Below are 12445 nucleotides of genomic sequence, written 5' to 3'. Positions count from 1 at the left end.
CCCTCTTCTAATATCCCATGGTGCCTTGTTTGTACCTTTAAGGTTATTTCCTCATGTTACGACTCATATGGGCACATATTATCCCCACCACAAATCTGTGACCCATCAAGGGGAGGATTCAGTGCCGACTCCTTTCCATATAGCCTCTGTAGGACCCACCAACTGCCACACAAATAGTGGGAACTCCATAAATATTGGTGAACTGTCAATTGAATGAACCGTTGATGTAAAAATCATCTGAGGAGCCAAATACCATGAGAATGTTTTATCTGGTTTCCTTTTCCTCTACAGTTTTGGTTCTACATATTACCCACAGTTGCAGAAACACAGCATACACTTGTGTCACTGGGCCTCTGCATATGTTTTGCTCAGCTTTATATGCTTTTCCTTCTTTTTCAGTGGCAAACTCCTTCCCCTGTACTAGGAATCCCCTCAGGTATCACTTCCTCAGCTAAGCCTTCCCCAGTGGGAGCAGTCACTGTCTATGCTACCTACGGTTTGCTACATTTGCCCCATCATGACGCTGTTCAGACTGTATCTCACTTCCTATTTTCTTGTCTATCTCACCTGCAAGAGATTTAAGCAAAGACTGAATCTCATTCATCTTTGTCACCTTGGAATTGGCAAAATATTTGCTATGATATAGGTATTCAATATGTATTCATTGGATTAATAACGTCTTTAATGATTTCACTTTGCCTGTCTTCCTGAGTTCCAAGGGTGGCTTTTGTGAAAGGAGACATTGAACTAGGAGACCCTAAATGTTTGGGGATCTCCTTCTTTTTTAGTTTTTCTAATGCTTATTCATTTTTGAGAGACAGAGAGAGATAGAGTGTGAGTGGGGGAGAGGCAGAGAGAGGGGGAGACACAGAATCCGAAGCAGGCTCTAGGCTCTGAGCTGTCAGCACAGAGCCCGACACGGGGCTCAAACCCACAGACCATGAGATCATGACCTGAGCTGAAGTCAGATGCTCAACCAACTGAGCCACCCAGTCACCCCAGGAATCTTTGCTTTCTTAACAGTTAGGCTACTCACGGCACCCAATTCTCCCAATGTCTTCTTGAAAATGACATAAATTATATAAATTCCCTTGTCCCAGGAGTTCATTTTGAAAATAAAGCTCTTATTTAGAGGTGTTAATCCAGATAAGCATCTGTGTGTGCATCTTTTGCAAAGGCAAGAACCACGTTTATTTGGTTTACCACTTATTCCCAAGATCCGGTATAATGAAGAGGCTCAACACAAACTAAGCGAGTGAATGACTTCTGGAAGCTGCATTATTACTTACAGGGCATGAGAGTGCCAATTAGAAAACTGTCATGAGTGCCAGAAGAAAATGCCATTGGTTGCCCAGTTTCCAGTGGTTCCTAACTTATAGAAGAATCGTAAGTTATGTGCCTGGATTAAAGATGGTGATATTAATAGGGAGGATAATTTGGCCACAGCAGTTAATAATATTTTACAGCCATGAATAGTACAGTGGAGAAAGAACTGGACTATGAATCAGAAGACAGGAATCCTAATCCTGGCTCTGGCACCTTCTAAATATATAGCCCTCGGCAACTCACTGAACCTCTCAGTTTCTTCCTCACTTGGGGAAGGCAGGAGGCAAATAACATTTACTGCTAATTTACAGTGTGCCAGCTCCTGTGTGAGGGTTTTACATATATTTCCTCACTTACTCTGAGGAAATTTGGCTGGGTTCTTTCCCCTCTGAATGCTCAAGATTTTATTATTCTCAGCTAATTTAAATCCTGTGCCAAAGGACATAAAGCAATGAAAGATATACAATGAAAACAAAATTAAATGGCTATTAATTCTTTCTCAAAGATTACATACATGTTGATTGAATTATGCCTTGGAAGAATGTTGATACAGAGATGTTACATGATTTCCTGATAGCCACTGTGATTTCTGTGATGTTAGTGACACAGTTGAATGATGGGGAACACCGTTTTGCTTCTAGCTGCTATATTCCCTGGTTATCAGACTGACGAATGGTGGGCGTTCTCATTCATGTGATTTCTCCATCAGCTGAAGCCAGTAAATGCTTTAGGGATGCTTATCTGAATTAACAGCTCTAAATGAAAGCCATATTTGCAAAATTAACTCCTGGGACTAAAGAAATAATAGCTTTTAATTTGAAGCCAAGAAATACAGGCCCAATCAAGCATCTCTCAATGGAACATTTCACGGAAGTGCAAGGAAATCACCTCAACAGAAACTGAGATTTTCACCCTTTGGGTGGTAAAGCTCAGGCAGACAATGAACTATTTTTCAGTAGAGCAAAGAGCCAAAAGATAAAGGAAATCTTGACTTAAGAGAAGTATAGTTCTATGTGGGAGTTCCTTTTTATATAATAAACCACACTATCCAGATGTCTCAAGAAAACCACTCCAAGGACAGAATTCTTGCTTAAATGTTACATTTAAGCCAAGGAGTGGCACCCTGGAACCCAAGGCAAATGTCCCAGAAAGCCACTTATGAGTTCCATGGATCTTGTAGTTTCAGTTGTTAAGATAAGTGACTATGTGGGGGAAATGCTGTCAGTATGGTGGATCCATTCCTGGTAGGTACTGTTGTCCTCAGTTTTCTTTATTTGAGGGTACTGACTATCTAGGAATACAATGGGTTCATTAAGTGAACCCCCTAAGCGGCTTCATTTGTAGCTAAAACCCATCATTGAGTTCTCAGCCTCCCAGGGAAGCTCTAATAGAACATATGCCCTGCCTTGAACTTCTGTTATGTGGTGTTGGTTTCAAGAAAATGCTTGGGTGGGGGTGCCTGGGTGGCTCAGTCGGTTGAACATCTGACTCTTGATCTCAGCTCAGGTCTTGATCTCAGGGTCGTGAGCTGGAGCCCTGTGTTGGGCTCTGTGCTGGGTGTGGAGCCTACTTAAAAGAGGAAAGGAAAGGAAAGGAAAGGAAAGGAAAGGAAAGGAAAGGAAAGGAAAGGAGAGGAGAGGAGAGGAGAGGAGAGGAGAGGAGAGGAGAGGAGAGGAGAGGAGAGGGGAGGGGAGGGGAGGGGAGGGGAGGGGAGGGGAGGGGAGGGGAGGGGAGGGGAGGGGAGGGGAGGGGAGGGGAGGGGAAGGGAGGGGAAGGGAGGGGAGGGGAGAAGAGAAGAGAGGAGGGGAGGGGAGGGGAAGGGAGAAGAGAGGAGAAGAGAAGAGAAGAGAAGAGAAGAGAAGAGAAGAGAAGAGAAGAGAAGAGAAGAGAAAAGAAAATGCTTGGAATCAATGAGGATCAACTCTACAAATGTGGGTGGGGATGGATCTGAGAAAGATCATCAGATACAACTATCCTACTGACGGAGATTTATTCTGTTTGGTGAGTGTGGTTTGGTTTGGACCAAAGGTGATGCAAAGGGCCATGATTTGGAGAGTGGTCCTCAGCCACAGTGTGAGAATGGACTCTGGGTCAGCTCTGTATATAGCAGTTATGGTCTTAGGGTCCTTTAGTTCTTGAAGGTTTATGTGGCTCAAAACCCTCAAGGCTGTGGAAAGACCTGATTCCCAAGGAAGTAGCTTCAGCTGACATAGCCTATTAATCAGCACAGTTAGGCTGAATGTCCCATACTTACAGAAAAAGAATATCCAAGTTTCTTGCTAACAAATGGTAACTGAAAACAACCCCCACTCTCGCCCTGGAGCTATGCAGTGCAGTGACCTTGAGTCCTGCTAAACCACAGAAGCCTTTGAAATGTATCCTTATTAATCTTTCCTCTCTAGTTCCCACCTCCATCATCTCTGTCCAGGGCTTCACTCCTAATATCTTAATTCCTGAAAACACTCCTAGCTCATGTCTCTGCCTTCGGGCTCTCTGACCTTCATCTATTCCCTAAGTTCTGCCTAAATGACTGTTAAAAATATTCAGCGATTTCTTCCCATAACCAAGAAAACGTATTTAGTGTAGTGAATGCAAAAATGTGAGGTAACAGAAATAGAATATATTGGTCTCTGCCTCTAATTCCTGGCACAGAGCTGCTAAAACTCTTATAACTTCCTAAGTGATTAGAGCAACAGGAACATCTTGTGTTCCAATGACGCGACTCTAGGTAAGCTCCTGGGAGGGGATGGTCACCAGAAAGACCAAGCCGGGATTAGGGGCTTGAAATTTTCAGCCCTACCTCTCACCCTCCAGAGAGGGGAAAAGGGCTAAAACCAGAGTTATCATTGACCATGTGTATGTGATGAAGACTGCATAAAATGTCAGTAGCACAGGGTTCAGAGAGCTTCCAGGCTGGCAAACATATTTACCCTGAGAGGGTGATGCCCCCCATTTCCACAGGGACAGAAGCTCCTGTGTTTGGGACCCTCTCAGACCTAATGCTATGTTTTTCTTATCTGGCTGTTCATCTGTGTCCTTTATCATGTCTCTTAATCAACTGGTAAAGGTATGTATTTCTCTGAGTTCTGTGAGCCACTCTGGCAAATTCTTTGAACCTGAGGAGGGACTCCTTGGAACCTCTGATCTGTAGGAAGTAAGTCAGAAGCACCTGAGCTGTGACTGACATCTGAAGTGGGAAGCAGCCTTGTGGGACTGAGCCTTTAATCTGGGATCTGACGGGATCTCCAGGTAGATAGTGTCAGAATGGAATTAAATTATAGGACACCCAGCTGGTGTTGGAGACTTGCTTGTTGTTGGGGTGGGGCGGGGGTGGAACCTCCACATATTTGGTGACCAGAGTATCAGAAATAAAGTGATTTCTCAGTAGTAAAGAAGACTCACAGGGAAGAAAAACACAGGAAGAACTGGGTTTTTCCCTACACAGGAAAGACAACAACTGTTTTTCCTTATAAAGAATGCTTCAGTGAGAGTCAGGATGCCAGGTTTCAAGTCTGACTCTGTTCTTCACCAGAACTGGTGTCTTCTTGTGCAAGTCATTTAATCTCCCTAAGCTTTGTCTCCTTGTCTACAGAGTCAGAGGCAACAATACCTGTCATAAACAGCATTTATGGTGATTATCACTGAGATAATGGATGCGAAAACTCCAAAGTGTTACACTGCCTGGATTCAGCAAGAGAAATGTAGCTATCAATTATAATAGCTCACATTTATGGAGCACCTATGATGTGCCAGGTGCCATTATAAATGTTCTACAAATGTCACCTCATTTAATTCTCAGAGCAACCTTATTTTATAGATTGGGAAACTGAGATATAGAGAAATTGTGCCCAAGTCACATAGTTGTCAAGTGGTAGGATTGGGTATGAGGACAATATGTATGGCCCCAGAGGTCATATTCTGCAAAGAAAAAAAAAATGTGGGGAAAAGGGAGGGATCCCTTCTGAAAATATAATTTTCCAAATAATCTATAGTCTTTTTCCAACAATTATTTATTTGGAAATTTATACGTGGGATGCATATTTATGGAGCAAATACTATGTGTCAGGCATTTTGCTAAATCTTAGAAATTCAAGGAAAAGTAAGTGTAATTCTGGAAGGACCTCAAGGGACACACAATCTAGTGGTGGGCAGAGACCCATGAACAGTGTGATAAGGTTGGGAGAGTGCTCTGGGACCACTGAGGGGCACTCAGCCAGGCTTGGTGGGGTCAGGGGAAGCATACTGGTGACAGTGATAGTAGAGATGAGCTATAAAAGACAAGTAGGATTTAGCTAGGCAATCACTGGCCGGTAGAGAGAGACTTTTGAGGAAGAGAGAACAGTAAATCCACAATTAGGATGGAAAATAGAACATGCGGGGAGCAACCAGACCATAGTCATTGGAATGTGATTCCATGTGGCCAGAGACTTGGTCTGATTGTTCACCACCAGATGCTCTGGCACTTCCTATTTAAATGGCAGCCCTGAAAGGGCAGAAAACTTGTCTGTTTGGGTCACTATTATATCACCAGTTCCTGGTAAAAGGTAGTGCTCAATAAATATTTGTCAAAAACATACATGTATGCATGGAGGCATAGCACGTGCCAATAAATACTTCTTGGGTGAGTTATTTAATAAGTGAACAAACAGGGATACACCTGCAAAAGAGGCTGGGCAAGTCTCTAGCTTTCATGTCTACTGCATCAAATATAAACCCGATCAACTATCAATCAAACTAACTTGAGTTGGATCATGAGGTACCTTGGGTGTCATTCCACAATTGTTGATTCTGGGACCTTCTGAGCCCTGTGATGATCTTTTAAAACGCTGGATAGTGACCTGCATAATACTTAGATTCATAGATTGAAATGGTTTTGGAGGAGAAAGTTATGCAGGAATATCAAGTTCAAACCCTTCATTATAAAGATGAGGAGACCAAGGTTCAGCAATAAACTGACCAAGGTTATATAGCTATTTGGGGGCAGAGGAGAAGACAATCCCATTCTTATTCATCAAGTTGCATGAACCTATTTATATATTATCAAAAACAAAAGGCAACTTGGACTTGAATATTTTGGTACCTTTAATCTTGAATCTGAATTTCTGAATTCATTAATAGATATTCCAAAAGAAATTTAATAGAATTTACATCTGTTATGAATAAGTATTCATACTTCCCAAAGTAGTAAGTATAAATGTCAAAAAAATCCTCATCTCCACCTTTCATTTGTTGAACTCTTACTGTCTACTAAGTGTGAAGGGCACAAAGATTAAGAAGATCCAGACTAATTCTCACATCTTACCAGTTCTAAAATACTATGATGTTCCATCCTATTTTCAAATTTCATCATGTATCCTAACTTAGTTTGGAGGGCTAATTTCCATGCAATGTTTTTTTTTCCTTTTTTTTTTTTTTTTTAGTGCTGTTCAATGTTTTTGCCTTTATGGAAGGCATAACTCCACAAAAAGTCCATGCTTACTTGTTGGATGCTCCATGAAGGTTTGTCAGTACAGTAAAATTGTTTCTCACACTTCGCAAGCTGGCAAGGACCTATAAGGACAATGATCAGGATGGTTAGGAACAAAAGGAGATGAATGGGCAGGTTCAGAGGCCACACATAGAAACTACCCAGAGAGACACGGAGAGCAAGCCAGGGCCAGCATGATACATACCTGGGCAAAAGGTGTTACAATCAAGTCATCGCCGTGTCTGGTGAAAAGAGAGAAAAGAAACATTTAAAAGTGCATTTGAATTATAACACATAAGCTGTAATATTAAACTTGATCAGTGTTAGCAACACAAGTGTTACGTAAGTCCATCTACCTGGGTATAAGGCAGGACTTATCTAGGCATAAATGGGGACCTTAGGGACTTGAAAGAAAAAAAAATACCTAGGTTCATGGCTCCTGGGCTTACAGGGACACATAAAAGCACTTGCAAATAAGTATATATCCTCAGGGTACATTCCCATTTAATAGCAGACCCACAGTACTGTAATTCAAAGCGACTTGGTTGCCAGAGGTAGGAAATTCAAAGGGAAGGCTGCTCACCAGCACACACAGAGTTGGAAAAAATGGCACAACAGTCTGGATAAAGGTTAACTTTGGATTTCCTGGCTTTTGCTGATTTGAGCCACAGCCTTAATGCCATTTAAACACAGATTTCTGTCTGGGAATCCCATTACTTTTTGTTTCTAATATAACTTTTTTTCTTAAAGTACCCAAGGAAAATCTTTTAATGGGAGTGTACAGGATGAACCTACCATTACCATATCATTGTTGCTCACTTTGTCCCAAAGATCTGATTAAGCTCTACCTAGTTATGTAAATCTGTACTTAGGAAGAGTCTAAAGCATGTTTTCAGAAATGCACTCTCTCTTTAGCACAAGCTTTGATTAATTTGCTTAAGTCCACATTCAGCAAGTTCTCCATAAAATCATTAGAAGACACATTGTCGTTAGTTGTAGACACAAAATCAGGCCAATCTGTTATCACAGTGTGAATCCTAACAGCTGCGCAGAAGTTGGTTGACAATGAGCTTCCTTCAATGTCTGATCTCTGTCCTCATAATCCTCATACAAACATGGCACCTTATTTGTTAATAACGTGAATGCAACCAATGACTATTAAGCACCAGCCACATATCAGGAATTCTATGAGGCCTAAAGATGCAGAGTTGAACCACACATACATCCACGTGGGCCTCTTCTCCAACACAGGCTTTTACTTTGGGGTCTTATTTAACATAATACTTTGCTTTCTACTGTTGTCTTTAGCTAGAAGTCCCCCTTCAAGTCATTCTAGTCAAGTTCTTATGCATCTACTTTGTACAGTGACTACAAAAAGAATACTGACAACAGAGAACATTCTTTGCATGGTTACCATATGTTACACCCTGTGCTAAGCACTTTATGTACATAATCTCATTTAATTCTTGTAACAAGGCTTGAGGCAGGTATTCTTTGTTTAATTTAATTTTTTATTTTAGAGAGAGAGAGCTAGTGCATGAGCAGGGGAGTGGGGTAGGGGAAGAGAGACAGAGAAAGAGATTGAGAATCTTAAGCAGGCTCCATGATTAGTGCAGAGCTGTCGTGGGACTCAATCCCATGACCCTGGGATCATGATATGAGCCTAAATCAAGGTTCAGATGCTCAACTAACTTTGCCACCCAGGTGCCCTGAGGCAGGTACTCTCAATGTTCCCATTTTGAAGATGATATCAAGGCTTGGAGAGGTTAAGCCACTGCTTAACTAACACATAGTAATTGGAGTAGCTAAGAAAGTTTGATTCCAAAAGATCTGTGCTTTTAACTATTATGTTACCTATTTTATGATGATCCTACATAGTTGACAGATTGAATTAAACAGAATCCATGACCTCTTCAAATTAAAACATAGCAGGGGAGACAGAAATAGATAAATACAGAATGAGAACTATAAACATTTAATGGGGAAACTTAATGGGGTGCAAAGGAGAGGTAATAATTACAGTTCAGAGGAAGTAGGACAGGCTTGATCAAATGAGTGGTTTTGAGACACACTTTGAAGGGCAGGCTTCAAAAAGCATGGATGGTAGATGTCACCAAGGAGGGAAATATCAGGAACAACGGTATTAAAATGGGAAAGTACTGAACACATTTACTGAGATTCTTGGTGACTGTTTAAGCAGAGTTGAGCACATTTACTACAGACATATTTGGAGGATAAGGTTAGAAGGTCCCCACCCATCTTATGGATGGTATGGACCATAGTTGTGGAGGCGGTGCTTGACTCAGAAGGAAGAAAGGAGCTAGTGAAAGTTTTTAGTGAGATAGGCAAACAGAAAAGTGCTTTAGAAAGTAAAAATGCTGTAGACACCAAGAGATGGATTGGTGAGAGGACAAGTCAGGAAGAATATCCAGGGGGATATTGCAGTCATTCAAATGAGAAGAAATGGGTGAGGCAGAGGAAGAAACAGGGAAAGACAATCTGAAGAGACCCTAAGTGTCTTGCCAAGGACTCAGCGTTTAATTGGATAAGGGGTCATAAAGAAATACTATTTTCCATTTAAAAAATGGGTACGTGGGAAAATTGTGAAGTCATGAGCAGAAATGGGAAAGTAAGGAGAAGCTGGGGGAAGAGATATGTCACTTTCTCACATGCTGAATTGTAAGATCCTCATTGATATCCCAAGGGAGACATCAAGCAGGAGGATTAAAATACGGGAATTAGAGCTATACATTTCAGAGTTACCTACAACCGTGGGGGAAGTTACGATGGCAGGGCGGCTTCTGGAGTGGGGAAATATAGAAAGAGGGAGCCCAAGGAAGAACTTCAGGGTTCTTGGAGAGAAGCCAAAGGAAACAGAAGAAAGAGTTAAAAGAGGATCAGTTGTGATAAATGCAGGGTGGTGAACTGTAACAAGAACTGCCCCTTCCCAAGTCATTTTCCTGAGATGAACTTTACATGGGTGAAATATCTTGCTATTTGTTCAGATTTCTGCTGTGAAGTTCACATTGTTCATAAGGCATTGGGGTGAGTTGGGAATAAGGTAATGGAGTTAAGAGTTAAGTAGGTCATCCAAAGCTCCTGGATTTCTGGAGTCTAAATACCCAATACAAGCTAAATATATAAACAAATCTCATACATATGAAGCACCTAAAGCTGATGAATTATTGCATGAATGGGAAGTTACTACAATGGTACAAAGTAATGATTAAAGGGAGGTAAGCATTATGAAACTTTTGTAGTTCAGGAAAGCAGAAAATTCGGAAGCAAGAGATGGACTTCCAGATCCATAGCATTGGTTCTCTGAAAGGATTTGAACAGTAAAAGCTAATGATATACGTCAGATAATAGCTGCTAGAGGAAAGGATCAATTTACAGATCATTTATAGCCAGTATAGGAAAGAAACAAAACAAAATTCCTATCTGAGTACAGCCAGATTATTTATGAAATGATTCCAAAATTTTAAATCATAATCTTACATATTAATAATTAGAATAAGATGGCATGGAGAAAATAAAACACTTGATTAATTATGAAAACTGATGTACTTAGTTTTCCAAACTGCTAGAGAGGGCAATGCCAGATATTCAGAACCATGGCATGAGCAACATCTAGTGACAAACCCAGCACATTACAGTTTTGTAGAATAATCAGTGATGAGAGCTCTGTGGGTCTTTGAATGAGGGTAGGTCTGCATTGAACAATGACATGGTTTTCTAAAAAGCTAAAATGCTACTTTCTTCTGCTATACCCTCTGGACTCTATTAATTTTGTCTTTCTCAGTTTCATACCTACATATAGTATTTTACTTATACTTTTCTTGTAACACTGATTTTAGTCTGTCTTATAGACAGACCTATACTATTGTAGTCAAGAGCACAGATTTGGAAGCGAGACAACATTGGTTTGTTTCTGAGTTTCACAATTACTAACTATGAGGCATTAGGCAACCTCTCTAAGCCCCAGTTTCTTTATCTGTAAAGTGGGGTGTTGTAAGAATTAAGTGAGTTATTATTCATGTACAACTCTTACAACAATGCTTGGCACATAAAAGCATTTACTCATTTATAGTTATTCTTATTAGTAGTAGGTATCATTATTATTTTAAGTAAAGAATTGCATGTCTATCCTCCCAGCTGGTGAGAACGTTTCTGGAAGACTCATCTCTACCCCTACTGCAGTCAAGAGAACTAATATCGTGCTTTACAGTTTACAAAGCATTTTCACATACATCATTTCATGTGATAAGAGAATGTTCTTGACTGTAAAAAAAAATGGTGCAACCACCTATCTTGGTGGTCAAGCCTGAAACCTCCCTCCACAGTCAACCACCAACCCCTGTTGATGCTAACTTACAAATATTTATTATTGCCCACTGGATCCGCTCTAATGTAGATCCTCACCCTCTATTATGTGGATTACCAAAGCAGTCTTCCATTTTGCTCTTGGACACTAGTCTTTAGGTTTGTCTACTGTCCAAACCACTCTTCACTGTAATCAGAGCTATCTTTCAAAAACATTCGTTGGATTATGTATTTTCTTGCTTAGAAGCCTTTATTAGTAGCTCCCCACTGATTGTCTTCAGCTTTATAAAGACCAACTCCTTAACACAGGCCGTTCATGATGAGGTTCCTGCTTACTTTTCTAGCCTTGCCTTTCACCACTTCCTCATCTACTCACATTCTCTGCTTCAGCTGTGCTGAGGTGTGCTTCTCCACAATGTTCCTGACAACTAGACAGTAGTTAGTGCATGGACCTTCTTCCTGCATACCCTTCTGCCTGGCTAACTCTTCTAGCTTCTCTGTAACCAAAGTGGGCTACTCGCCTGCCCAGCCAGACCTTTCAAAGTCCTGTGCATACCTTTCTATGATTGCTTTATTCAAAGATATTAAAACTGCTTATACACTTACAAATCTTTCAGTTCCCTTGAAAACATAGAAAATGTCTTATTGGTTAGCAAAGTGCCTAAATTGAAAAGTTTTTGTTAAAAGAAAGATTGAATATGATCCTCGTAACAGCGGGAAAGGTAGGCAGAGTAGAGTTTAATATCATTATTTTAATTTTGCATCCTCATTTTGAGTCTATGTACTAAATATCCATATGGTTTAATCATCTACACTCCCTGTATTTAAACCTTGGTTCCCCATTTATTAGGTAGGTTACTTAACCTCTCTAAGCATCAATGTCTTCATCTTTAAGACAAGAAAATTATAGTTCCCATAAGTTAAGGTTATGGGAATTCAATGAGTTGAAGTATGTAAAGCACTGTAAATAGTGCATAGCACATAGGAAATGCACTTTAATTTCATGTGCACTTTTATTTACAGATAATTTGGACACTGTAAAAGAGATTCAATGCCAAAGCCATGGTACTAGTAGGTGTGATGGCGGTATATCTAACTCAAGTCTCAAAGACCACTTACATTGCAACTTTTTTTGGTAGTTCATCAATAAATTGGTCTTAAATTTAAGAGATCTGTTATGAATGCTTTTCTTCTTCAGTCTTAGGTCTCATTTCCCTTGAGAGCTCTCTCCAGAGAACACTTAGTTCTCGCACAAATGGCGGCTTTAAAAAGCTCTTTGCCAATATAAGGCTTTGCAAATGGGGTAACCAAATGAAGGAAATAAGGATC

The 12445-nt window shown here is 40.5% G+C and overlaps 1 protein-coding gene and 1 long non-coding RNA gene across 4 annotated transcripts in view; one reads left to right on the top strand and one right to left on the bottom strand.

Annotated features, from left to right (window-relative positions):
* PDE4B (phosphodiesterase 4B) overlaps positions 1-12445 on the bottom strand; it is a 535038-nt gene that overhangs the window by 110745 nt on the left and 411848 nt on the right. For all 3 annotated transcript variants that reach the window (XM_086717224.1, XM_086717223.1, XM_025934522.2), the window contains 2 exons: positions 6999-7035; positions 6806-6876 (listed from right to left, as the gene is read on the bottom strand). In XM_086717224.1, coding sequence (XP_086573350.1) covers positions 6806-6876; positions 6999-7035 — 108 coding nt within the window. The remainder of the gene's footprint in view (positions 1-6805; positions 6877-6998; positions 7036-12445) is intronic.
* The window catches only part of LOC147578082 (uncharacterized), a 43562-nt gene that overhangs the window by 18648 nt on the left and 12469 nt on the right, over positions 1-12445 (top strand). The gene's annotated exons all lie outside the window — the stretch shown is intronic.

Source organism: Puma concolor, chromosome C1 (assembly GCF_028749965.1).
Source record: "Puma concolor isolate L17-30 chromosome C1, mPumCon1.1.hap2, whole genome shotgun sequence".
Taxonomy (NCBI): Eukaryota; Metazoa; Chordata; class Mammalia; order Carnivora; family Felidae; genus Puma; species Puma concolor.
Note: the sequence above shows the minus strand (reverse complement) of the source record. Positions and strands in the feature narration are given on the sequence as shown.